General features: G+C 40.1%; 1 protein-coding gene and 1 long non-coding RNA gene across 3 annotated transcripts in view; one reads left to right on the top strand and one right to left on the bottom strand.

The window, feature by feature from the left end:
* Positions 1-383: 383 nt before the first annotated feature.
* On the bottom strand, positions 384-17,956 carry LOC111097221. Its single transcript, XR_005362882.1, has 3 exons — positions 17,617-17,956; positions 7,370-7,462; positions 384-504 (listed from the first exon to the last, which is right to left on the bottom strand). It is a non-coding gene; the product is annotated as an uncharacterized LOC111097221 (long non-coding RNA).
* A 120-nt stretch (positions 17,957-18,076) lies between these two features.
* Positions 18,077-23,729, top strand: part of CCDC175 (coiled-coil domain containing 175) — a 96,377-nt gene continuing 90,724 nt past the window's right edge. For both annotated transcript variants that reach the window (XM_038544849.1, XM_038544848.1), the window contains exons 1-3: positions 18,077-18,233; positions 20,452-20,537; positions 22,330-22,441. In XM_038544849.1, coding sequence (XP_038400777.1) covers positions 18,077-18,233; positions 20,452-20,537; positions 22,330-22,441 — 355 coding nt within the window. The remainder of the gene's footprint in view (positions 18,234-20,451; positions 20,538-22,329; positions 22,442-23,729) is intronic.

Here is a 23,729-nt window from a genome sequence, read left to right as displayed (position 1 = left end):
CATGTTAACTTTATTACAATTTGTATTACTTTCTCTGTAGTTCCTAATGGACTTAATTATGGACTCTGGATATTTGCACTTATGTACTTGATACTGAATGCATAAATAAATGTTACTAAATGTAAAACCTTCTCCTTCTCTTCTTGTGGTATTACCAGAAAATGCAAAAATTCTAAGAGACATTCTTCCCAGGGCAGGCTAGGAAGCCTGAGACCAAGAACTCACTTTGTTTTTGTTTTTTGTATATTTTTTTATTGGAGTTCGATTTGCCAACATATAGTATAACACCCAGTGCTCATCCCATCAAGTGCCCCCGTCAGTGCCCATCACCCAGTCACCCCATTCCTCTGCCCACCTCCCCTTCCACTACACCTTACAAGAACTCACTTTGTTCCTGTCTCCAGGAGCACATGGTGCAACCCCAACTTGGCATATGCTCCTTTGGGTTATTGATAGAAGTCAATGAAAAGTATAAGACTGGAAAACAACTCTTCATGCTATACTCTGTGGGATTGATGCAGATGTTTTAAATTGCTTTTTAAGAACTTGAAAGTGTTAGAAATCCTCCCATAAACCTCTTATAATATGCAACAATGTATTTGCTATGAAGTCACTCTTTTGGTAATTATTTCTTGAGCACCAACTATGTGCCAAGCCCTGAGAATAGGGCTGGGAATAAGACACATCCTGCCATCACCAAGACAGACCTTCTTTTTTTTATTTTATTTATTCATGAGAGACACAGAGAGACAGGCAGAGACATAGGAAGAGGGAGAAGCAGGCTTTCTGCAGGGAGCCTGATGCAGGACTCAGTTTCAGGACCCCAGGATCATGATCTGAGCTAAAGACAGATGCTCAACCACTGAGCCACCCAGGTGCCCCCACCAACACAGATCTTCTAAGGATTGCTTGCTGCTTCTCATAAAAATCCAATTGCCTATTTCATTTCACTGTTAGGGTCAAAAGTCAAAAATGATGAAGTAGAAGAAGATGAAAATAGTGGCAGTGGGAGGAATAAAAGTAACAGGAGAAAAAAGGAACAGTAACTTACAAAAAGCTGCCTTTGAGCCATTTCACACTTGGGCTCAATAAGCACTTATGGAGGTACCCTTCTGTGCAAAGTGGTGTGATGACCACAAGGACAACTGAACACTGTGCCAACAGACAAGATGGGGGGAGATGGGAGGCGGCTATGTGGAAATGCTAACTAAATAAAAGGCAGCATATGAAATAAGAGCTGTCTTACAAGATTAGAACAACAGAGAAGGATTCTCAGAGAAGGTGAACTTTGCAGCCAGATCCTGGTATGGCTTGTCCCAGATGGAGAAGGTGGTTCATCCCAGTATAAAGAAAGAATGTGAACTAAGATGCTAAGGCACAGAAGTGCATGGCACATACAGAGAGAATGGTGAGTGACCATCTGAACCAGGTAACAAGGTGCTTGGGGTGAGGATGAAGTGCCAGGTGAGGCTGAAAAGCTGGGTCAAGACAACTTGAATGCAAAGGAGTTTGAAATTTATTTTTTAGATCTCAAGGAGTCACATAAACACACTGAGGGTGCAGGATAGTAGAAGAATACGAGTGATTATAGTAATACAACTAACACCAAAAGGGTGACAAATGACTAGGCCTCTGCTAAAGCAACTACAGTGAGAATATAAGGGAGATGCTCACCTGTCCTCCATCCTTTCTCTTAGTTCAATATGCCGAGACCCACTGTGCCCAGAGGAGCCACTAAGAGATGATGTGGAGGGAGAGGAGACCTGAGTTGATGATTGACCAGATGTTGGGTTTCAAGACCAAAGCTGCCCCTGAGTTAGTGCTTCCTCAAATTTCATACCCAGGCAGCTCACTTGCCTCACCCTAGCCCCAGCTCTGTCTAAGACTAGCTGTTCAGGATAATGCAGCACCATTTTTCAGGAGAGAGCCCAGAAGACCTGGTGTGAGGAAGGAAGATAAATAAGCTGGGTTTGGTGCCCACCATTTTTTTATGGTTACTAGATACAGAAGAGGATCTTTCTTTCCATGTGTGCTTTCTAATCGACAGCCTTTAGGATCAAGTTTCCTGTAAATGGCGTCACTGTGTAGAATTAATTAACCTTCCTCCCCATCTACATTTGCAGTGTTTTCCTTCTTCCTGTTGGCCCAGAATTCCTTTCAAAAGCAGCTGCTCATTAGGAGGATCTGAGGATGAATTCAATTTGTTGGCAGTGGTGGAGAATATTTCCTGAGGAGACTCCTGCCTTTACGAAATTATAGGTGTGGACATAGAATTTTACCAAATGGGCACGAGGAACATAATATCAGTCAAGATGATATTAGAGGTGATGGATACAACATGAGGATCCAAATAACAGGTAAGAAGAGGACCAAGAACAGAATCTCCCAGGGACCCAAAGTGAGTGTGATCCTGAAAGCTGTGAATAGTACAAAATTTGTACAGCCTATGGATGAGCTGAACCACCAGAGGGTAGATAGATACAAAAGCTGTGGTATGCTTTATGGATCATTTCAGGAATAAAAGAAGTAGAATAGTTCATACATATCTGCTCTTTCCCCACCTATGTTAGTTTCCTGGGGTTGCCTTAACAAAATGCCAAAAACTGAATGACTTAACACAACAGAAATTTACTCTCTCCCTATTCTAGAGCCTAGAAATCCCAAATTAAGGTGTTGGCAGGGCCAGATTCTCTCTGACTGCTGTAGGGGAACCCTTCCTTACCTCCCCTAGCTTCTGGTTGTTGCCAGCACTGTGTAGTGCTCTTTGGCTAGTAGATGTCTCATTCTAGGCACATGGCCATCTCCCCACCCCACCGCCGCCTGTGTATCTTCACGTGGCCTTTCCTCTCTATCCAGATTGCCTCTTTTTACAAGGATAGCAATCATATTGGATTAAGGCCCACCCTCGTGGCCTCACTATAATTTGATGGTCTCTGTAAAAGACCCTATTTCCAAATAAGGTCATATTCTGAGGTACTGGGGTTCAGGACTTTAGCATATCTTTTTTGGCAAGACACAATTCAACTCATAACACCACCCCAGGCTTCACATCAGCCCTTATGCCATTGTGTAGACTTTTCCTCCTGTGTAGAGCCCAGAACTGTTTCTCCTCCTATTCCCCACTAGGGAATTACTGCTGAGAAGTGGAACTGCTCCTCCCTTACTCAAGGTCCTTGAGTGTGGCTGAGCGCTGGATCTTGCTTCTCTATTACAGGATTCCAGCAACTACCACACTGTCCTTGAAGAGAGCAGCTCCCAACACCCAAACTCTAGCACTTTCATCAGAGTATAGAGAAGCAGGTGGGGGATTTAAAGAGCCACCATTGGTGATTTGGTGTTAGCCAGTGTAGTAATGACTTCTTGCTCTGCTGATCCAGGCAAAAGGGCTATTTGCCTTCATACTCCAACCTGCCTCTCTACTGCTTTATATTGGCACCATCTTCAAGCTCCTAAAAATGATTTTTTTTTCTTTTTTGCTTTTCTTTAGTTTAATACACTCAATGTCCAGAATTAGTTTGGCTGGCCACTTTTTCTGTGACAGATAAATTGAAATGAATTGTTTCATATCCTGCGCCACAGGATTCCTTCTAAAGGAAATCTGCTGGAATGAGCTCTTCCTGGTTGTTCAACAGAGTTTTTCAAGTAGAAATTAAAGGACACTACATAGGGACACAAGAAACTAAAGCATTAAACTCATTGGTAAAGTAGATTTTATTTTTTATTTTTTTTATTTTTTTTTAATTTTTTTTATTTATTTATGATAGTCATACAGAGAGAGAGAGAGAGAGAGAGAGGCAGAGACACAGGCAGAGGGAGAAGCAAGCTCCATGCACAGGGAGCCCAATGTGGGATTCGATCCTGGGTCTCCAGGATCGCGCTCTGGGCCAAAGGCAGGCGCCAAACCGCTGCGCCACCCAGGGATCCCCGGTAAAGTAGATTTTAAATCAAAAGTTGTATTTAGAGCCAAAGAAAGTGATTATATAATGATGAAAGGGTCGATCCAATGGGGACATATAACAATTGTAAAAATATATGCATCAAACATCAGACTACCTAAGTATGCAAGACAAATATTGACATATCTGAAAGTCTAAACTGACAGCAAACAATAATAGTAGGAGATTTCACTACCCCACACTCAATGATAGAACATCTAGACAGAAGGATTGAAAGAAACAAGGGACTTGAACAACTCTATAGACCAAATAGACCTAACAGACATTCAGAACTTTTCACCCAACAACCAAAGAATAAATAATCTTCTCAAGTGCATACAGAACATTCTCCATGATAGAACACATGTTTGCTGACAAAACAAGTCTCAACAAATTTAAGAAGATACAAGTTATACCATGTATCTTTTCTGATCACAGTGGAATGAAACTAGAAATCACTAAAACAAGAAAATGGGAAAATTCACAAATATGGGAAGCTAAATAATAGACTCTTGTAATAATCACTGGGTGGAAGAGGAAATCAAAAGGGAATCTTTTTAAAGATTTTTATTTATTTATTCACAAGTGACACAGAGAGAGAGGCAGAGACATAGGCAGAAGGAGAAGCAGGCTCTGCAGAGAACCTAATGTAAGGCTCAATTCCAGGATCCAGGATCACATCCTGAGCCAAAGGCAGACACTCAACCACTGACCCACCCAGGTGCCCCAATGGCTCAGCTTTAATTCATCATGGGAACAAATTCTATGGTAAAGAAACTATATGTAAATATAAATATAAATATAAATATATAAATATAAATATAAATATATAAATATATATATAAATATATATATATCTCCCGGAAAAAAATGAAATAGGAAATATGCTCCTCATTATAAAGATAGGTTAGCAAAATGAATTAAACAATAGCATCAAAAAGATTATATTCTGAGGTGCCTGAGTGACTCAGTTGGTTAAGTGTACAACTCTTGGTTTCAGCTCAGGTCATGATCTCAGAGTCGTGAGATCAAACCTCTCGACCTGCTCTGCACTCAGCATGGAATCTGCTTAAGATTCTCTCTCTCCCTCTGCACCCCCTCTCTGTTGAATAAATAAGTCAATCTTTTTTTAAAAAAAAAAGGTCATATTCTATGGCCAAGTGGAATTTATTCCTGGGATACAAGTTTGGTTTGACATACACAAATCAATGTGATATACCACGTTAACAGAATGAAATATAAAAAAATCATATGATTTTCTCAGAGGCAGAAAAAACATTTGATAAAAATCAACATCCATTCATGATAAATATACTTTAAAATAAGCATAAAAGGAAATTTTCTCAACATAATAAAAGCCACTTATGAAAAGCCCACAGCTAACCTTATGATCAATGGGGGAAACTGAAAGCTTTTCCTCTAGGATATGATACAAGGAGAGGATACCTTTTCTAACCACTTCTACTCCAGATAATACTGGAAGTACTAGCAAGAGCAATCAGACAAGAAAAGATATGAAAGGCATCCGAATCAGAAAGGAAGAAGTAAAATTATCTCTATTTGCAGATGACATGATCCTATATGTAGAAAACTCTAAAGACTCCACACATAGAAAAAACTGTTAGAACAGTAAAGTTTCAGGATATGAAACCAACGTACAAAAATCAGTTGCATTTCTTTACACCGCTATTCATCTATCCAAAAAAGAAATCAAGAAAAAAAGTCCCACTTATGATAGCATTGAAAGGAATGAAATACGTAGGAATAAATTTAACCAAGGAGGTAATAGATCTTTATATACTTAAAACTATAAGACATTGATTAAAGAAATTGAAGAAGACACAAATGAAAAAATATTCTATGTTCACAGATTGGAAGAATTAATATTTTTATTTATTATAATTTATGTATTTATTCATGAGCAACACAGAGAAAAGGGCAGAGACATAGGCAGAGGGAGAAGCAGGCTCCCTACCAAGAGCCTGATCCAGGACTCCATCCTAGAACCTTGAGATCACAACCTGATCCAAAGGCAGAAACTCAATCAGTGAGCCACCCAGGCGCCCTAAATTAATATTTTTAAATGTCCATACTACATAAAATGATATACAAATTCATTGCAATCCTATAAAAGTTCCAATGGCATTTTCACAGAAATAAAAAAAGCAATTCTAAAATTCATATTTTAGAAAGACCCTGATTAACCAAAGCAATCTTGAGAAAGAAGAACAAAGTTGAAGGAATGATACGTCCTGACTTCAGATTATATTACAAAGCTATGGTAATCCAAATAGGATAGTACTGGCATAAAAACAGACACATAGATCAATGGAACAGAATAGAGCACTCAGAAGTAAATTGAAGCATATGATTAACTATTGACAAGGGCACCAAGAATATGCAGTGAGGAAAGGAGGTTCTCTTCAATAAATGGTGCCAGGAAAACTGGATATCCATATGGAAAACAATGAAATTGGACCCTGATACCATATATAAAAATTAGTTCAAAATGGGCTATAGACTTAAACATAAGACTGAAACCATAAAATTCATAAAAGAAAACTGGGGAAAAGCTCCTTGACATTGGCCTTTACAACAATTTTTTGGATATGACACCGAAAACTTGGGCAACAAAAGCAAAAACAAACAAGTGGGACTACATCAAACTAAAAACCTTCTGCTCAGCAAAGGAAACAATACACAAAATGGAAAGGCAGCCTATGGCCTGGGGGAAAATGTCTGAATGGCAAGCTCACCTGACTCCTGCACTGGGCAGTGCTCTCAACACAGGGAAGCAGAACAGGTGTGAGTCTGAAGGGCAGGCCAGGCTGGCAGAGAGAGAGGGTCTAGGCCAGGCCTTCTTGGTTCCCTTTTTAGAATCACTGGAACAAAGGAATAGCATTGTGTGGAGAGGGCCTTCTGATGGGACTGAAGCTTTCAGAGAAAGGAGGCAGCCAGCCCTCCAACACTGTCAGGGAAAAAGTCCAGGTATTAAGAACTTTTTGCTGTTCTTTTTTTTTAAGATTTATTTATTCATTTGAGAGAGAGAGAGAGGATGAGTGGGAGGAGCAGAGGGAGAGGGAGAAAGAATCTCAAGCAGACTCTGCACTGAGCACAGAGCTGAATCCAGGGCTCAATCTCCTGACTTTGAGATTATGACCTGAGCTGAAATCCAGAGTTGGAAGATTAACCAACTATGCCCCCGCCACAGGCAACCCCCTTTTTGCTGTTCTTTTAACTATCACAGAAAATTATTCTAGGCTCTGTATTCAAAAGGTAACCTTGAAAACTAAAAACTAAATGTTTCCAGTGAGTCTGATGAGGCTTTCCCCAACACACACACACACACACACACACACACACACACACACACACCAGAGCCTGTACACTTGTCATAAACTTCTAGTTATCTGTATTTTCTTTCTGATACTCACATATTAATGGTTCAACACAAAACAGCACCTCGGCGTGTAAATTCTTATCTGGACAAATTGTCCAATGAATGTGATGCATCCAGTCTGAGATAACTAAAAATTGAAATAGGCAGTATTATGATTTCTCATATGGCACTCATCAAATTACCCAGAAATCCTGCAGTACTTGTTATGCTCCAAATACATTTTTTCGAAAGTGCTCTGATTATAAACAAATCTACCACACTATAATCTCTTGGTGGCAAATTATTCCCATCTTCCTTTTTGCTTAATAGAATGTAGCCCATGGCTTTCTGTTTCCCCTAAGTGGGAGAGAACACCCAGATGCTGGCTACCATGAAGTATATTCCCAACTAAGGAAATGGAGCTTTCTTCAGGGACTCTATTATATTCTGTTAGGTTATCTGTGCGAACCCATTTGGGTGCCCCATTTGGGTAGGATCTTTAGCCTTCATTGGAAAGAGCAGTGCTAAACTAAGAGCATTTCCTCCTGCTCTTATAGGGTTTCTTAATAGGTAAAGTACATTCGCGTTTTTTCATTTTTACAAACATTTTCCTTATTTTTAATTTTCTTTAATTTCTAAATTGGTTATATTAAATGTACTTAGCCAATTGATTAATATATATATGTTAGCTATCCAGTTTATTAGTTAATAGATTATTTTAAACCAATTATTTTAAGGCTATTAAAATGAAACCTTTTAGCAATAATATAGCATCATCGAGTCAGACCCTATGCTAGTCTCTTTACAAACATTTGAATCCTCAGAGTTTCAAAATTCTACATGAGAGACAGAACATGAGAGACTCCTAACTCTGGGAAACGAACTAGGGGTGACTGGGTGACGGGCACTGAGGGGGGCACTTGATGGGATGAGCACTGGGTGTTATTCTATATGTTGGCAAATTGAACACCAATAAAAATAAATTTATCAAGTGAAAAAAAATTCCACATGATTAATATTTTCATAATTCTTGTCCAAAGGAAGAAACTAAAACTAAAGATGTTTAAATAACTGGCACAAGTTTACACAACTAGTAGGTGATAAAGCAAGGACTTGGAACTCTTTTTGTCTGATTTTGAGGCCATGGCTCTTTTTTTAAAAAACGATTTTACTTATTTATTCATGAGAGACACAGAGAGAGAGGCAGAGACATAGGCAGAGGGAGAAGCAGGCTCCCTGCAGGGATCCAGGATCCCAGGACTCCAGGATCACACCCTGGGCTGAAGGCAGCGCTAAACCTCTGAGCCACCCGGGCTGCCCTGGAGGCCATGGCTCTTACTGAGCCATACTGCTTTTCCTTGTTTCTCTGCCCCTCTCCCTACGATCTCTAGCTCAGGAGTAGTGCTGCCTCAGCAAGACTATTTGGTTGCTAGTAAGGAAAAAACCCACTGAAGTATATGAACCATAAATGGGCATTTATTGGAAGAACATAGGGAGTCTAAAGAATTAACTGCAGAGGATTGAGTATTTTCCTAAACACACAATTTTGCTGCTTTGACCTTTGTGGTTAAAGATGGAAGTACTTAAGTTCAGGCATTACCTAACAACTCGAGCATCAATAGAGGCAAAGAAGAAAGTGCCAGAAATCTGAAAGAGCTCTATACCACCACTTAATTTTACATACACATTCATCCTGAACCAGAATCCACATCTGTATTGCAACAGAAAAAGAAATCCTAACAGTTGGAGCCATGGTGACAATTCAGTCTTCAATTTCGGAAGCTCATTCATCTAGCAGAACTGAGAGTTCAGAGTTCTCATTAACTTTGAAATCATGGTTAAGTAAGAGTTACCTTTTTTTTTTTTTTACTTATTATTTTTTAAGAGTTACCATTTTAAAAATAATAATTAATAATTCTATATAATGAAATTCACCTGGAACCAAACTTTAACTATATACAATTTAATTTGGTGATTCAAAATGTCCTCAAGGTCTTGTAATAGTAATGATGATTAAAGCCACCATGAATGTCAGTTCTTGCCATACATGCCGATAAAGAAAAGCGCTGTGAGACCTTGAGGAAGTTGCCTATTTCTTCTAGTATTTTTTTTCTAATAAATCATGAACTGCAGTAGATTTTAAATTCCATATTTTTAAAAATTCTGAATACATGAATCTTCCTTATTATCCATTTCAACAATATCTTAAGCATCTGTTGTGTGTGAATTGCTGTGTTGGGTGCTATAAGAGATTCACAAATGAGTAAAATACTGTCCCCACTTTTTTAAAGAGTTCATAGTATAGAGATAATAGCAACAAGTAAATTTATGGAGTGGCTCATCTTGTTCCTGGCATTGTTTTAAACACTTTATATTAATTTATTTAATTCTCATGAATACCTTACAATGAAGGCCCCATTTTACAGATGAGAACATCGAGGCAGAAAGGTTACAAAGCTATTTACTAAGGAGGTATTATACAGAAAAACTATAAGACCACTCAGCCTAGGATAATTGCCACCCATGAAAAGTTTGAACAAAGTGCTTCAGAGATCTGAGATTATTGGGATCAAGGAAGACCTTATGGATGAGACCACTTTTGAGATGGGCTGACAATGTCAGTGTAATTTCAATAGGCAGAGAACCACCTGCAACAACAGACTCTGATTTTCAACACGTTGAATTTGACATGTGGCAGCACAGCCAGACAAGAATGCTTAGTCTACAAGACTAAGACTTAGGGAAGAGGTTGGGCAAGAGATACATACTGAGAGTTATTCACATAGATTCAACTCTGTCAAGAAAGGAGTTTAGCGAGCATGAAGAAAAGACCAAGGATGGAGCCCAGGTGAAACATCCCCTCATGGCTTACAGGAGAAAAGGGACAAGGAGCCAGTGAAGGAAGTGAAGAGGGAACGGCCAGAACCAATTAGGAAGTAAATGTCTAGGGATGGGGGCGGGGGGACACTGGGTGATGGTGTCGAATCCTTCAGGAGAGAAGATGGGTGCCAACAGGCCTTGAGAAAAGACCAATAGAAGATGAAGAAGAGGAAATTAAGAATTCAGAGTGAAGGGATGCATGACCGCCCAGATGTAGACCACATTTTTTAAGAAGTTGGTAATGAAGGGAAGCAGAGAGGGAGGGTGGCAGTAGGGTTCAGTAAAGATGCTCAGGCAAAAGTTCTGAGGAACGCATGAGGTGAGGGGGAGCTGATTGAGAAAGGTCCTTGAGGGGGTGGGAAGGAATGGGATTGAGAGCTGCAATGACTTACTTATATTTTTATTTTCCAAATGAGTCTGGAAAATCTCAACTGCATCCATATATGGAAAGAACAGTCAGCCAGTGTTATCTGACATTTTCTAAATTTGCTAAAGACCAAAAAAGAGAGAGAAGACAGATTTTTAAGTCAAATGGAGAGCTTACCTACTCCCGTGATCTTTACTGAATCATTTTCAGATGAATCATCGTATCTAAAACACTTTTTGGAAATAATTACATTGATTAAAATAAGGAAAATAAGCATACTGCTACTTAAAGATCTTGAGTGCTGGAAATATCTATAAGAAATGCTAAGTGAAAAAAAAAAAAAAGAAATGCTAAGTGAGCATTAACAATCATCCTTGCTACCTTTCTTTTTTTTAAAAAAAGATTTTATTTGTTTATTTGACACAGAGAGAGAGAGAGAGAGAGAGAGAGAGAGAGCACAAGGAGGGGGAGCAGCCCGCAGAGGGAGAGGGAGAAGCAAGCTCCCCACCAAGGAGGGAGCCTGATAGGAGTCTCGATCCCAAGACCGTGAAATCATGACCCAAGCTGAAGGCAGACATCCAACCAACTGAACCACCCAGATGCCCCACCCCACCTTGCTACCTTTCTAAATGAGGATGCCCCCTAAAGCATCAGTGACTTAAGATAATAATAAAGACATTCTTGCTTTATTGGCATTGTTGTTTCAGGCCCAATTTCATTTCTGATTACTCTGCAGATGCTCACTTGAGAAAATTACAATGCCTGTAATTGATAATGATATTCCATCCTACCATGAAGTGTTACCTTAGGCAGAAATAAACTGAACCACCAAGTAGCTGCCAACAGGGAGCAGCTTAATCTGTTCTCCATCAACATTCTCACAGCAGCATTGCCCGAGCATCAAATCCAAACTCCTGAGTTTGGATTTCAAGGCCCTTTGTGGTAAAAACACAACCCAAATTTCTGCATGCACCTTTCCTCTCCATGCACCCCATGCTTATCAGCCACACCTCCGTGACCTTGCTGACATCCTGACCCACCCCAGCCCTAACTCTGTGCCCTGGTGGTGTAGTCTTGAGGTGGTTCTGGGAGACCTGACTGTGTCGCAGACCTGGAGTCAGGAGATTGTTCTGTCGTTGTGCTAAGGTTATCCCCAAGACGACTGACTCTCTCATCATCATGTGATTTTCTGAAAAAATTGGATCATCCTAATAATCACCCTGGAGAATTATGATAAAGACTACATAACTCGTGGAAGCAGTTCTAAAATGTACATTTTATAAAAAGCACACAATGCTTTGGAGGTGTGGTACCCCCCTACACTGTACAGGAATTACATCTGGTTATGAACTGTCCTTCAAACCTTCCCCTTTCCTCCCAATTTCAAGGCCATTTTCTGAAGAATGGGGGCCATATCTTACCCATGTGTTTAGTTGAAGCACCGATGAGAGTATTGGTATGTGACAAAGTCTAACTGATCTGGATTGATCAGAGAAAGTGAGCTTTTAGGGATAATGCAAAGAAAGGAGAATCTTTTGAGGTTGGCAGCTGACATCTCCAGATTCCTACCTCCACTCTCTCCTGTTCCCCTTCTTCTTTCAATTTCTTCTTTTTGTCTTGTCTTTCTCTGAACTCTGTTTTCCCTTCACTAAGAGAATAGCAAAAGAAGCCTCACTCCTTCTCATGGCTCAGGTCTCCATTCTTCAGAGAGTCCCTCCCTGGTGCCACCTAAAGGTCTCTGTTGTATGCTCTCAGGGCTCAGCACAATGTCCAGCACATAGCAGGTACACAACTAATCCGTGAACCAATGAGTCTGATGCCGGCACACGTGTGACCATGGCTTTCTCTGGTGCCTGGCAGGCTTCTTTCCCTCCATGCCAACATTTGTCCTCAGAACCCTCACTGAGTGCTCCAGGAAGCCACTGCTGTCCAACATAAACAACCTGGAAATGAAACCAGTTTCCAACCTTTGGGACAGCAACACTTGATTTAATTACAATAATTTTCACAAAAGGTTGAATGACTGAGAGGTTTAAGGAAGGTGAGGGATGCAGAAAGGACATTAGCATTTTTATTTCAGAAGAAATGCTTTTTATTTTCCATCTAGTAGAAGGAAAAGAAAGGAAATAGCATGGGGTCTGTGGTAAGAACATCGTTATTCTGCTGAAGCTTCGTAATTCCAGTGTGTAAAACTCCACTTTACAAATGAAGAAGGGAGATTAAGAGGTTAAACTACCTAAACTAATCTAAAACCATTAGCAAATGACACGATCAGTATTTTGATCAAAATCTGTCTGGCCCCAAGAAATCGCTGACTATAGATGAAAACAAATAGTCAAGAGACAAATTTGAAAAGGAGAACTCTTACTCAAGAGTTGTTCCAAAGACCATTGTGGTCTGCCCATAGTATAACTTGATCACGGGCACTAATCCATCTATTTGCTTCTCTAACAATCTGACATTACATAGGGGACTTGTTCTTCCTGCCACTTTGCCACAAATGACTGTGATGGAGGCACAGAAGCTGAGATTTATAGCCTAACTATGAGACAGGCACTTTAAAAGCCATGTGAAGTCCAAGGGGGTAGAGAATCTTTGTCTAATGTATAATCTCTTAGAGACCTAGGCATAGAGTCAATGAGAAGGCTTAAATAGGAGAGAACCTACCAATATAGAGGAGGACCAAGACATCCTTCCTATTCAATGCTAAAAGTTTCACTGATTTCTTTGCAACCCATAGGAAAAGCCCACCCAACCAGTTGGTTTGGGCCTAATGTTGCAGCTAATAAATATTAGTCTGGAGAACATATGCATGGCTGACATTCCATTGGTGATCCTCCAGCTATTTTGAAGACTCTTCTTTCCTGCCAACTCCACAGAAGCTGGAAATCCAGACACTCACTGTCCTAAACTCCCTTTCATGAGTAGTCTTGTGACCCAGCTCAGGCTGTTGAGAAATAAGTGTGTCAAAAGTACTCTGGGCAGATTTCCTTCCTGATGAAAGGACAGGGGGCTTCTACATGTCTCCCCTTTCCAATTCTTCCTAATTTGTACCAGTGCATGATGTCTAGGGCTATGATAGCCATCTGTGACCATGAAGCAACAAGCCTGAGGATGAAGCACAAATTCTAAAGATGGCAGGACATTTGACAAAAAGACCCTATTGACCAACCACTGTTGGGGAGCCAAGGTCATGTGCTAGACATTAGGCCCTGTACTTGGCACTGGTAGCGTCAAGAGTGAGGAAGACAGAGACTCAGTTTACTAGAATTCTCATTTCTCGAGGTTTGAGCACAGTCTAGTACTGAATCATCACATATCCTGAACACAAAGCACTGCAACATGCAACCACCTTCCATAAGTGAGTTGTTCGACACATCTATCAAGAATGATACCTTGACCAGGTCTAAACCAGGATCTAGACACACAACTCAGAAGTTGGGGCTGTCCTTGGAGGTACTAGATTTATGGAAAGAAGCAACAACAAGAGCAATATCATCCTCAAAGACCATGTAAACCTCAGATACTGCAGAAATTGCAACAAGCCTTAATACAGGAATATATATATATATATATATATACACATACTTTCAGGGCTCAGCACGATGTCTAGCACACAGCAGGTACACAACCAATATGCAAACCAATGAGTCTGAGTCTGACTATATATATATATATATATATATATATATATATATATATATATATATATATATATATATATATATACCTGAGTTAGGGGTCAAACTCCAGGCAGCAGTTGGGTTCTCCTGGCCCTGTCAGCAGCAAAAGGTAAACAGAAACAATTGCTAACCACAACTAAAGCCAAAAATCAATTTCAGCATGAGCTTACAGAATTCAAATATGTTGTCCTGGCTACTAAGCAAAAGTCTGCCTTAAAAATATTAACTGGAACAGGGTCACCTGGCTGGCTCCCTTGGAAGACCATGCAACTCTTGATCTCTGGGTCATGAGTTGGAGCCCCACACTGAGTGTAAAGATTACTAAATAAATAAATAAACCTAAAAAAGTTAAATGGAACGTGAATGCATCTGTATTACCAAAGTAAGAAAGATGCACAAGAGAATTGAGATGTAGCTTTTGACTCAGTGAACAGCACCTATATAGCTAATAAAGGCTCAGAAAGCTTTTTTATACACTCAACTATATTAAATTTGTATATTTTCTTTATTTTTTTATTTTAAAAAGCTTTATTTTTTCTAATTACAAAGGTATACATGGTTATGGAAAAATATTTAAATACAAAAATACAGTAAAGAAAAAAGTTCACATTACCCACATAAGAGTTTCCTATTCCTGTTATAACAAATTATCATAAATTTAGAGGCTTTAAACAACACATTAATTATCTTCCCCTTCTGGTGGTCAGAAGTCCCACTGGGCTAAAATCAAGGGGTCAGCAAGGCTAGGTTTCTTCTGGAAATTTTGGAGGAGAATCTCTTTCCTTGCCATTTTCACTTTCTAGAAGCCATCTGTATTCCTTGGCTCATGGCCCTTTCTCCATCTTTAAAGGCAACGAGGCACTGTCTTTAAATCTCTGACTCTGATACTGATTCTCCTGTCTCCCTTCTTTAGTTCTAAGGACTCATGATTACACTGACCCATCTGCATAATCTAGAATACTTTCCCTATCTCAAGGTCTATGGATTTTAACCCCAAATTCCATCTGCAACTTTAATTACCTCTTACCATGTAACATAACATAGTCACAGTTTCCAGGGATTAGGACATTTTAGGGAGGTATTATTTTACCTAACACACCCATAATTTTATTAACCAGGATAAACCACAGTGAACATTTTAGTGAACAATTCTTCCCAGGCCACTTCCCATGCAAATGCACATAGAGATCTACTTATATACATTTATTTATTATATGGATATATAAAAATTGAATATTACACCTGTCTTTTGCTACTTGCTTTTTTTTTACCTAACCTCATGGGAAATGTGTGTGTGTAAATTTCTACCCATTATTTTTAATTAAGTGCTCACTTAACTTAGTCCTTACAACAGTTCTATGAACTAAGAGCTAATATCACCACCACCATCCCTTCAGAGCAAGGATACTGGAGGGCATTCATAGATTAATTTGCTCAAGAGACACCTCATCTGGTTGATGGTAGTACTCATTTTAACTACCCTATAACCATGCTCTTCACCATATGGTGACCTGCTTTCTAGAATATGAAACACAGATGTCCCTTAGGTTATTTAAACTCAGTGTCCCACCATAAACCATTTTGGCTGTTTGTAAGTTTTTACTATTAAAACTAGAACTGAAAGAAACGAGATCATACCCATGTCCTTGGACACACCTGTGATGATTTTTTTAAAGAACAATTCCTAGAAGTATTACTATATGCTAAGACTTCTTTTTGTATTTCCAAAATGTCCTCCAGACAAGGTATAGTAAATTCACACCCCCAGTGTCAACACTTTGAATTATTATTCTTTTTAATCTTAGTAAGATGAGGAAAATGAATGTATTATTTTTTCTTTGCTAATTTCTTTAAATGTTATTTCAATATGTTTCTTGGGATTTTTTTTTTCTTTTATGAAGTGCTTGTTCATATTACTTGCCCAGGTTTCTACTTGGGATTAATAAAGTTCCCTTTGAAAAGGATGGTTTGGATTTTGTAAGGTCATCCCACATGGAAGGAACTATGAGTCAAAGTAGAAGCTGGAAATACCTCAGAAAGCATGTTCAGGAAAAAGAATGGAAATAGACATAAAAAGTCATAAAATCTGGGTGCCTGGGTGGCTCAGTGGGTGAAATGTCTGCCTTCAGCTCAGGTCATTGTCCCAGAGTCCTTGGATGGAGCCCCACATTAGGCTCCCTGCTCCACGGAGAGCCTGCTTCTCCCTCTCCCTCTGCCTCTTTCTCTGTCTCTCATGAATAAACATATAAAACCTTTTTTAAAAAGTCATAAAATCTAAAATAAATCCAGGAAGTGGGGATGCCCCCTTAAGGATTGGCCTCATTCATAAACAATGGAGAGCAATGTGGTCCAAATGAGATGATGAGTAGAAAGAATATTCTGGTAACAGTATAAAGGTTGGCTTGGGGGGAGGGAGGGCGTTGTCCAGTCTAGGTAGCTCAAGAAAAGAGGAATTTGGTCACAGGGAATGTTCTACAAGAACGATAGAAACCAAAGGAGATGAAAAGAAGGCTCCAAGGATCAGAAAGCTGTACAACCCTGTACTGTGCCCACATGCCCACACTGACTGCTGAGCAGTAGCAGAGTGCTGAAGGCACTGGCTGGCTCCCTCCGGCCTTCTCTGGAGCCACCAAAACTAGGGAAACTGCCACTCCTGGAGACTAATGTCCCACCAGTCTTGGAGGGCTAATGTCCCACCAGTGCCTCCTATTGGTGGAACTTAGGAAACCATCTAGCAAGAGTGAGAAATGCCATTTCCAGGCGTCCTGCCTCTGCCACACAGAGGAACTCACAGAAGAGCAGGGATAGATCTGAATACTAATAGACCAAATCTAGCGAAAAAGGGGACTCCGGAGAGTGTCCACGGCCAGGCTATGGCTCTCCCTGGAAGGAGACCTGGATTCCAGAACTAGTTTTGTTATTGTCATGCTATGTCTTCTCCAAGGCAGCATATAGTGTGGTGATTCAGGGCTGAGGCTCAGTGTCCTCATTTGAAAATGGGAAATAATACCTACCTCAGAAATTTTTAAAAAGTTAAATGGGTACTATAAAGGACTACAAAAGGTGCCTGGAACTTAGCATTCAACAAATGACAGCTATTGTCATTGTCACTATCTGACCTCAGTTTTGCCAACTGTAGAAACGTTACAAGAGGAGGGTTAAATCATCTTCGGTGATTTCCTGCCAGCCAGAGGAAACGGGAACTAATAGTTAACCTCAATCAGTGCCTGGCTCTGGGCTGAATTTCGGAGATGCAGAGAGAAATAAATGATATCCCTGCAGAGAAAAATAGATAATATCCCTGCCACCCAGAGCTCACCATTTGATAAGAAGACAGAGGAAAATCACTGATTCAAGGTAAAATGTGCTCACCGATAGACCAGATACAATGAGAGTTCTAGAGGAGTACAGAGATGCATTTTGCAGCATCGTGGAAAGATTTATACGGGCTCCACTTGAAATCCAAAATTATGTTCTCTGCCCGTGGGCAGATCGCTTAGTCATCCTGGCCTGTTTCCTTGGCTGGAAAAGTGGAGACCGTAGAAGAACCTGCCTCACAAAGCCGGTGTAGAGGCGCAGAGATGCCTCCAAAAGTGTGCCTCCGGGGGTCCGCGAGAAAGGGCCCGCCCGAGCTCAGAAATGCAAACGCAAAGGAGGAAAGGGCGGCGGACGCGCGGCCCCGGGCCCCAGGATCGCTTGGTGACTGCGGCCCAGGTTGGCAGAACCCGGCAGGCGCCACCCCCGCGGGCGCCCGGGGCCTCGGCGTCGCTGTCGCCCGTGGCAACCGACCGCCGGGCGCCGGGCCTGCGAGGCTGGGCGCGGGAGCCGCAGGATGGCGCTGAGCTCCGGGTCCCGAGAGCTGGGGCGCGGCGGGCGGGCGCTGCGGGCGGCGGGCGTCTCCACCGGCCCCTCCCTGCAGTGGTGCGCCCTGCCCTCCGCCCTGGGCTCCGCCGTCGCGACCGCGGCGCTGGAGCAGCTCTTGGCTGTGGGTGAGCAGCCTGCGGGCGCCGGGAGGGCCGGCGCCTCGCCGGTGGCACCTGGCGGGCACTGGGGGGGACCTTCCCTCTCCCCAGGGAACCGGGGTGGCCCTGACTCAGGCTGAGTCCTCTCAGGCTCCTGCGGGCGGGGGAGACGGCCCGCTGGGACCCAGGGCTCTGATCTCGGGCTCCAGCGCCACTGGAGTGACGTGGCCCAGCTCACACTAGCAACTGGCGACAAACCCGGCCGGGGGCAAAGCCTGGACTCTCAGGCCACTGCCATTTGCCTGCGACTGGGACCCCACTCGCATTCAGATTATGCATTTAATTTCAGCTTCCCCCCTTCTTTTTTTGTTGTAAGTTAACTTCCTCCAGCATCGTGCCAGGGTCAAGTGGAGAGCTTAACAGGCAAACAAGAAAGGGGGCTCTTAAGAAGCTCCGGTTGTGTTAGACAAGGACAATTAGACAAGGGTGTTTAGGAGATGCAAACGTAATGGCCTTGGATTTGGCCAGCTTAAAATGTTGCTTCAGTTACAAAGCTGAACCTGTAATCAAAACACCTAAGTTTAAGGTTAAGCTAAAACACCTGAGTTTAAGGTTAAGCTATGGTCCAATAAAGGGCATTTCTTGTTTAGCTCATAAACCATTTAAGCCAAACAACAAAGCATCTCCTTGCTCTACTATCAGCATCTCATGACTTCAAGGTAATCACACTGATTTCTATTATAATGTTACTGCTAGTTTGGGATAGTTTCTCTTTTTTCTTCCTAGATGAACTAATTTAACTTCATAATCCATGTGAGATAGGCTTGCATGAGTATTATCATGAGGAATGTTAACCACCAAAGAGACTTAAATGAGTCACTATCACTGGCCTGGTAGAGGTAGGGTCTCGAACTCTCTTCAAACTTGATCAACATGTGCATTTCATCCCAGTGCTTCTGTGCAAATATTTTTCTGCTAGTAATTTCTGGACTCTCAAAATTTTTTGTAGGAAAAAAAAACTTCATTAAGCCTCTTGTGGGAGTAAGAAAATATGCAGCTCTCCAGCGTATTTGCAAGCGGAAACAGCTTGTGCTCATTCATTCCATTAGGAGAAAGGGAAGGATAACAGGCAAGGCCTGTCCCCTCCCTACTAAACACACACTTGCTTGCAAACCCAGTAACTGATTTTCACTTGGTTTGAGAGCTTAGTTGATTAAGAGAATCCAGGTTCCCAGGAACTGAGGGCAGAAATTGTTCTTTACTCTTCTGAGGGGTAAGTGTGACCATTGAAGCCAAGGACTCTCAAATCACACTTGTGTTTGAATCTGGACTCTCTCAGTGATGGGCTCTGTGACCTTGAACATATGATGTAACCTCAAAAGTCAGATTTCTCACCTGTGAAATGGGATTCATTATAAGCTCATAGTAATCAACTTAGATAATGCAATGTAAAACATGAATCCCATCAAATTTATCCCGCATATCAAGATGCAGGCCTGGAATTCATTTGGACCAAGTCTGTGTAACTCAGTGGCACCAGAGCCAATGTAAGTATAACTTCCTCTGTTCTTTCTCCTCCTCCTTTTATCCATTTTCCCCCCTTCCTTCTTTCCATTTGGTATGTATCAGGTCTTCATTACCATTGCTAACATTTCATAAGCCTGTCCTCCTCTGTGCTTCCTATTTACGGTGTGTGAGGGAAAGGAGACATCCTTCATATGTCAGTGAATCAAGAGGGCTTAGAAATTCTGCCTACCTCACACCTACCAGTTTTACAAATATTTACTTTCATCCCAGGATTAAAATATTGGCACAGAAGTAAACATAAGGGACTTTGAAACAGTTAATTAAATGAGTAGGGTTTTTTGCAAAATATTATATTTGCATATATACAACTATATATATATGAAAACATTCTTAAATCTACATTATAGGCCTGTTATATTTATTCCTTTCATAAATATTTATTGAAATTCTTGTCCTGTTCTTTATAGATTCCTTCTACCATGAGAGATGCAAAGATGGAATATCAAGAGGCGTTTGTCTTCAAGAAACATTAAATATATGCCTAAATTAGAATACTATGAACTAGGACACATGTTCAAAAGAGAGTCATATTAAGTACTATAGGAATTCAGAGAAGATAACATTTTCAGCTGAGCAGGCATTTGAGCTAGATCTAAAGGATTAAATAGGATTTGGACAAATAAATAAGAGATCTTCATTTTCTAATTTTTTTCTTTAGAACAATCACTACAAAGTGACTATTTTAAATGCAACGAAGAAGCTAGGACCTTTCTTAAGGACACTGCTATCGCTGTTAAGAAATTGGTATAGTATTATCTCTAAGAGCTATTTTTTTCAATCTTCTGCTTATTTCTTCATCAATTTTTAACTTAGCACCAACTCTGTTCAAGATACTTGAATAGATGAATAGGGAAAATGTTTATCTCAATTCACTAAGTATTTGTACCAGTGTCGATCAGCTGGGGAGTGTTGCCTGATTTTTTTGTGAAGAGCATTGTATTAAAGATCTGTGCTATGGATGAGGGAGGGCAAGCCTGCTTGGGAGAGCAATACTGGTGGTAGCGGAGCTCCATTAAGGGGTGGTCCACATGGGCAAATGTTTGACCCCAATATATAAGCCGTGCACAGTGCCCATTTACTCAGTTGTCTATAAGCAATTTCTTACATAACTGCTAAAAGACAATTTAGCACCTATTCCATTGGAGTAGATGGTGCCAGTCAGTGAAAACAACTCTGGTTATACTAACTTGGCCCCACAAAGAAATATTTAAAGAATCTCCCTCTGAAGTATCACAAGTGTGTCTCTACTTGGCCCTGGATGATGTTTACAATGCTTTCCCAGCAGGCTGAGAAGGGTGAGGTCTCTTTATTTGATTTAAAAATATCGAGTAAGAATCTACAACCTATCAAATATCTAAAAATGTAGAAATATGGCTGTAAAGGAAATGAGTTTAAATCTACAGACTGCTGAAAAAAAATTGTCTCCTTTATATTTTTCTGGGATTACATATAGTTGTGGATGTATACTACAGCATTATACTTTATAATCCCAGTTAATTGAATACATATCTGTAAACCCCAGGAGTTTGTGTGTTTGGTGCTGCCCTGTGCTTCCATGGAAACCTTCTTCTTCTTTGTTCTTTGAGTTTTGTTTTCCTCCCTGGCTTAAAAGGGTCAAAATATGCATTGTGGCTTGTTAAAGTATCTAGTATGTTAATAGATGAGCTGTTAAATCTCTTAAAGATTAATCCCTCCATCTTTTAAAACAACACATTTTCACAATTCTGAAAGCACTGCATGTTTACCCTGAATATTTCTTTAAATAGACAAGTAAAAAGAGGGAAATAAAAACCACCATGATCCCAGCACCCTAAAATAATCATAATTAACTCCTTGATGAATGTCTTTCCTACTTTCAGGGAATAGATGATGCTTGTATTGAATTTTATTTTTTAATAGAAAAGTGATCACACTATATATACAATTATGTAATCAGCTTTTTATTGCTCATAAAATATAATGGCCATTTCTCAGATCATAAAAGAACTATAGCCATCATGACAATTTATTTAAGAGATGATTTATCTATTTTTTCCACTAACAGATTTTTGGATGGTTTTCTTTTTTTTTTCCTTCAAAATAAGCCCCACCAAAAAACAAAGCACAGAAATCCCCACCAGACTATTTGTTTGGATTTGTGGGTATGTATAAAAAATATTGTTCTGTATACCTAAGCATATTTTTATTGGCATTTTCCATTCTTTAATTAAGCAGATTTTTCTCTCAGCATTACCTTTTTTGTTGGAGTCTCTTCTTTTAAACTGATTGAAATTGCATACAAGAAACATAAGAAAAGATGATTTCTGAGAAGAAATTCAGCAGAGACTAAAAAGACAAATTAACAATGACATCTTAAAAACTGATTATAGAAGAGCAATTTTTCACACTTTCTATTCCAAATAAAAATAAGAGCAGAAGGTGTTGAATGGAAATCAAAGTTTGATTGCTGAAAACATTTATAATAGTGCATTGCTTAGGAAATCAATTTTATTAGTTTAATGCCTTAACTTTTTGAATATGTAATTTAAATTTTCAGGAAGAAATGAGAAAAGCCACAATTGATCGCCTGGAAATTGAAAGCATGGAACTCAGCAGACTATATTTTCTGCTGGAAACTCTTCCCAGTAGCATTGGCAGAGAATTGGAAGGTACTTTTAAGATGATCAACCATAGAAATTTAGTTTATCTTGTAAGAAAATAGAGCCTACTACTTGTAATAAGTTTAATAGTTCATGTCAAAATAGCTAGAAAGAATACACAACACAAACACAGATCCATAATAATTTTCCCTTACATTTTAGGTGGAAATGATATTGATATATATATACACAACTTGAATTTATACAATTTAGTTGCTAAATAGACTAATGATACATAGATCAGCCCATTCCAAATTGGTATTTATCCAATTTAATCAGGCACTTTGATTCAGCTAAACCAGCATTCTGCTTTCTGTCCCTGTAAGTTTGGGGATTATAGATACCTCATATAAGTGGAATCATATAATACTTGTCCTTTTGTGACTGGCTACATTTCACTTGGCAGGTCTTCAGGGTTCATCCATGTTGTACCATGTGTCAGAATTTTCCTTCATTTTAAGGCCAAACTATATTCCATTGTATGTGTATACCATGTTTTATTTATCTATTCATCCACTGATGGACCCTTGGGTTGTTTCTACTGTGAACAAAGCTGTTATAAACATGGTGGTACAAGTATCGTTTGGGTCCCTGCTTCCCAGTACTTTTGGGCATATACACAGAGGAAATTGCTGAATTATATGGTGATATGGGACTTTAAGTTTTGAGAAACTGCCATACTGTTTTCTATTTTTTAAAAAATATTTGAGAGAGAGAGAACATGAATGAGGGGGTGGTTGTTGAACAGAGGGAAAAAAATCACCCTCCCCACTGAGCGGGTAGCCAGACATGGTGCTGGATCTAGGACTGTGAGATCAGGGCCTGAGCTGAAGTGAGGCACTTAACCAACTGAGCAACACAGGCACCCCTGCCATACTGTTTTCCATAGTGGCTGCAGTATTTTACATTCCACCTACAATGCACAAGGACCCTAATCTCTTCACGTTCTTGTCAACATTTGTTCTTTTGTGTTCTTTTTGGTTTTTTAAATATAGCCATCCCAGTGGGTGTGAATTGGTATCGTGGTTTTGATTTGCATTTCCCAAATGACTAGTGACATTGCGCATTTTTTCATTGCTTATTGGTAATCTGCTTACCTTCTTTGAAGAAGTATCTATTCAGGTCCTTTGTTCATCTTTTAACTAGGTTGTTTGTTGTTACTGAGTTGTGGGAATTCTTCCTCATATAGTCTGGATGTTAACCTTTTATCAGATATGTGACCTGCAAGTATTTTGACCCATTCCATGGTTTGTCTTTTCACTCTGTTGATATTGCCTTTTGATGTACAAAAGTTTTA

The sequence above is a fragment of the Canis lupus genome, chromosome 8 (assembly GCF_011100685.1).
Source record: "Canis lupus familiaris isolate Mischka breed German Shepherd chromosome 8, alternate assembly UU_Cfam_GSD_1.0, whole genome shotgun sequence".
In the NCBI taxonomy this organism is placed as follows: Eukaryota; Metazoa; Chordata; class Mammalia; order Carnivora; family Canidae; genus Canis; species Canis lupus.
The sequence above is the reverse complement of the archived record's forward strand: the minus strand, read 5'-3'. Positions and strand labels throughout refer to the sequence as shown.